The 4824-nt window shown below is 47.7% G+C and overlaps 1 protein-coding gene across 1 annotated transcript; it reads right to left on the minus strand.

The window, feature by feature from the left end:
- Window positions 1-970: 970 nt before the first annotated feature.
- On the minus strand, window positions 971-2690 carry LOC123084026 (uncharacterized). Its single transcript, XM_044505838.1, has one exon. It carries the CDS (start codon window positions 2688-2690, stop codon window positions 1035-1037), a length of 1656 nt encoding a protein of 551 aa, XP_044361773.1. The 3' UTR covers window positions 971-1034.
- Window positions 2691-4824: the final 2134 nt, after the last annotated feature.

Below are 4824 nucleotides of genomic sequence, written 5' to 3' on the forward strand. Positions count from 1 at the left end.
TAAGTTACGTTGATGACTACAAACAGTTATAATCCCATTCACTCGTTCGAAATCCAAGGCTATGCCTATGCGGGGGTCCGCCGGAAATTGCCCTGAAAATAGATTTCATGTTAAAAAAATGATTTTTCATGAAATAGAAAAAAGTTGAATGTTCACGTGTCATCCTATGATTATAGAAAACTTAACTTAGGTCAAATTGAAAAACAGACGACAGTCCCAATGAAGAAAGAAAATTCATAGACATGAAAAGGAAAATATGCGGGACCATATTTAGAGCGGGCCAAATATCAGATTTAGACAGCAAGTCAGCAAGTAAGGTATATACGTCATGGTCATTTCATTGTTTCCTATTCCTACTTAACAAGGTGCAAAACCCACGGCTGGTTGGCAATCGATGCACACTTCAACTTGTTGACAAAGAAGTCAGGCAAGAGTGAGCTTTGAATTTTTTTTAAATGGTTGCATGCATCACTTTGATGCAGAGGCCGAAGGCTATCCTTCTTTTCAAAAAAGAAAAAGAGAAAAACACTAGTTGCTTAATTAATTAATTTCCGCTATTATATGGCTGGCTCTATTTTTACCGTTCCATATGGATATTTATTTATACAAAACAAAAAAGATGGTGTTTGAGGATAGTTGTGAGTAGGAGATGAAACATATCATTTCCGAGATTTGCTTCTTGGACGAACGACACCAAGAAGGTTTGGTTGGAATTTGGAGAGGACACCAATGTCGACCTCATGTAAATTAAATAGGAGTAGATGCACGTATATAAACTGTAAGTAACATACATACATACATACATACATACATAATATTTTGAGTTTGGGATGAATGAGATGGAAAAAAGGTGAATGTCATCGTATGATTGGAAAGAAAGGGGATTCCCAAAGAAGAAAGAAAATACAGTACATAGATATATAGACTTGAAAAGGAAAACATGCATGCACGCAGAATTAACCACGTTCGTTCGGATCGATCACAGCAGCAGGCCGGCCGGCCGAATATAATTAAGATGGATGCATGTTGACAGCCTATTCCGCCCGATCGAGCTTGCCTATCAACTCGCCCCCGTCCAGGATGCTGCCAAACATGGCGGCCTCAAACAGATAGTTCACCTGCCAGGCATGGTGGCTTGCATGGGCGACGACCCAAACCATTTCGTCGAAGAGGCCCTTGGAGAAGAGCTGGACCATTTGCAGGCGCGAGGATTCAATGAGGTGTTTCTCACGCTGCTCGTCCACCTCGCCCATCCGGACATACTCCAGCGGACCGGTGACAATGGACGACCAAAGGGCGGCGAGCAGGTGGTCTTGGTCTCCTTTTACTTTGAGGAAGCGCCGGACGTGGTCGCAGGTTTCTTCCCCATTGCAGGCATACTCAGGGTCAAGGGGCCTGCTGAAGCCGGTGGTATGAAAGTCGGTGTCGAAGACCTCATCGAAGTCGGCCTCGCGCTGGGGCTGCGCCGGGGACTTGCGGGCCTTGGGCCATCCTAGGAGGGCGCGGCGGAGAAACATGTGCCGGTCGTTGTGCAGATGCCAAGTGTACAAGGTGATGCACATCCGGGCCACAGGCTCGTGCCACCTCTGAGTGTACATCCGAGCTCCAGTGGCAGCGTAGGCGTCGTAGATGGCCCGCAGCGCCGTCTCGCTCACCACGCCTGAGGCGGCGATGTCGGCCACGTTGAGGAACGAGTTCATGACCTCGGAGTTTACCAGGTCGCTGCCCACGTCGATGACATCGGTGCCGGGCGAGCTGAAGACGAGGTCGCTCGTGACAGCGCCAACATCGAAGCCCCGGGCTATGGCCTCAGCCCCCATGCCGAGGATGCTGCTCTCGCACAGGGACATGACCTGGGCGGTGTGGCGGTCCATCTGCCCCGACCGGTCCTTGAGGAGCGTCCTGTGCGCCGCCTCCAATGCGATCTTGGCTCGGATGTAGGACGCGCCTATGGCGACGGCCTCGCGTCGCTGCCGGCCACCAGGGGTTCGTAGCGAGCGGGCGTCGGCGAGCCCGTCGCGCAGGAGGCGGCTGAAGGAGGGGAACACCTTGTGGTACCCGTGCTCGTAGTAAAATGCCATGTCCACCACGTAGTTGGAGAAGAGGGTGCGCACGTCGTAGGCGCCAATCAGCAGGTTCGCCATGCCGCTACCAGATAGGGCGTTGGTTGTTGTCATCGCCTCAGGCCAGTCGGCGGCGCCCAGCAAGGCGAGAACCTGCGGCGCGGCTTGGACCAGCCCGGCGCCCTTAGTGGGCAACACGTTGCCGATTGCGTGCTGCGTGCTTTTCCACAGTGCCAGCTCCGGCGACAATCGCAGTTGCACCACCCTGGGCCGCGCCGCGTCGCCTCCGCCATCACTGCTAATGCTAGCAAACATCTCCGCCAGCATGTCTTCCGCCTCGCGAGACAGCCTTCTCAGATCTGCCATGGCCCCCGTCCCCTTGCCGACCAAGGCCCTCGCCGCCGAGTAGCCCGTGTACAAGAGGAAGACTCCATCTTGCTGCTTTGCCAGCCGGGCACCCCAGAAATATGAACGGATTGCAACTAGACCACTGCCGTTGTCGCCAGGGACAGTGTCCTCCCTCACCACCTCAATGTCGAGTCCGTGGAGAGAGCAGCCACCCCAGGTTGGGGTTGGGGTGGGTGGTACCTCCGCGTCGCCGCGACGAGTCCAAGCGAGACTCAACATTTTTATTTAGTACTGTATTAAAAAAATACAGGTAATGGACTTCTCGTGGTGTTTGCCAGCCTTGTGTATTCCCCAGCAGCTTATATAGCCATATCAACGCAAGGCCGGCTTCCTCTCAGAACTGGTTTTTGTACAAGCTTACGCCTGTGGTACTAGCTAGCTAGAGAGACATATGTTTTGATTGTTTTCTTCTTGTTGTATCACTTTCTCGCCATATGACTAGAAAGTAACACGATTCCGCAGGTATGAGAGGGAGTTGTTTGTGTCTACCTCGCCCTTGTGGGCGTGCCGGGCAGTGACGAGGGACGGCCAGACGGTGCCGAGCATATCGAGGACGACGGCCAAACATTCTTGCGGGTTTCCTTGTCGATCATCGTACTACTCAGGGTCCATGGTCCTGATGATGGGCAAAATGAGGGTCCTCTCCGTTCACAACTAGCTCTATTAGATGAATGCCCTTATTTTTTATATTTCTATTGATTTATATAACTAGCAATGAATTTTTGACTCCTTCCAATAACATCGCGTCAACACTCTTGTCGACGGATTCTTTTTGAACGTCGACATAATACATCTTCATCTTTCTCTTACTCTCAAAAAACAAACATGTATAGGGAATACCTCGTTTCTGTTATCATGTGTAACAAATATATAAAGAGGTACAATTGTTTATATGCATCTCTTTCAGTTGGGCGGGAATACGATGAGTTTTTCAGTTTATCCATCTTAAAGCTTTGTCAATCGACATTTTCAAAGCATCCTCCAAAGCCATATGTTTTTTATCTCTAATATACAAAAGTGAATATGAAACACATATTTAATTAAAAAATAAGATCAGCCCATATTTACAATATATATTCATTGATCAGCTGCTCGCTTCGAGCAGGTGACTGTTTCAGTCAGAGTGACTGGCGCCGTGCATATTAATAGAGTGAGTCGCATCCCAGTATTAATAAACTAGAGGCTCACCTGTAAATCACTTGTTTATAATTATTCTCCGGAAATGACTTGCTAGGGTAATGTCATATTCTTCGGTATATAAAAATGTAAATGACATTTACCTCAAAACAAATAGTCGTTTCCCATAGAAAAGCAAGCAGATGCTTCGGTTGCGATGGCCGCCGCTCACGCCCGATGTCGCAGCTTGTCCGGCTCACCTCACGTTTGCTTGCCCCGTTCCAGCAAATTCGAGCATCGATTCTAAAAAATAATTCTCACCGTTGAGCCATTGCAGAGCCCCGAGCTGCCGGTTGTAGCAATTTGTGATGTTGGGGCGAGTGACGCTGATTGTAGCAAAAATGTGACGGTCGTGCGATATAGCAAAATGCTAGGTTGGTTGTAGTCGGATGGGACTTCGGTTGTAGCAATTTATAACACTGGTTGTCGTATGTAGCAAAAAATACGATGGCCGTGCGATGTGGCAAAATGTGACGCCGATTGTACCAAAAATACGAGCGATGTAGCAAAAAACATATTACGTTACCAGAAACACATCTCTTCTTATTAACAGTTGTCACATAAGCAAACTTATATTGGGGTGTGCAATATTAATATCTAAGCTATTCCCACTATAAGTAGTCTAACAGAGGTCCAGTGGAACGCCCAAATCGGAATCCGATTCCAAGTGGTGACCACAAGTGTCAGTATCCAGAATCCGCAATTGCTGGAGCGAGGTCAAGTGGACATCCACACCAGAAACATGCGTCGCTCAAGCAGGCTATAGGTGGTCCAACTTAAACCTAGTGCCAGTGGGTGACATGGTTACATCATCTATAACTGTGTCACCGGAATACATCATCTACATGCGTCACAGTGTTGATGCATGCAAAAGTTTATCGACTACTCTCTCCTTCCACGAAAAAGGATACTTCTGCTTTTGAAGTAAGCCACTTTATATATACTTCTCCGATCCAAATTGATTGAATCAGATTTGTCTAGATACGTATGTATATACTTTTGCTTTGTGACTAGACACATTGGTACCTAGACAAATCTGAGTTAATTAATTTGGGTCGGAGGGAGTATCAAACTTAGTATGTCACGAAACTACTTTTCAAAATGGATTTACTGGTACTAATTTGGAGTCATACATGTTTCTATATTTTCCAATAATATTGGTCAAAGATCTTTTTTT

The sequence above is a fragment of the Triticum aestivum genome, chromosome 4A (assembly GCF_018294505.1).
Source record: "Triticum aestivum cultivar Chinese Spring chromosome 4A, IWGSC CS RefSeq v2.1, whole genome shotgun sequence".
Taxonomy (NCBI): Eukaryota; Viridiplantae; Streptophyta; class Magnoliopsida; order Poales; family Poaceae; genus Triticum; species Triticum aestivum.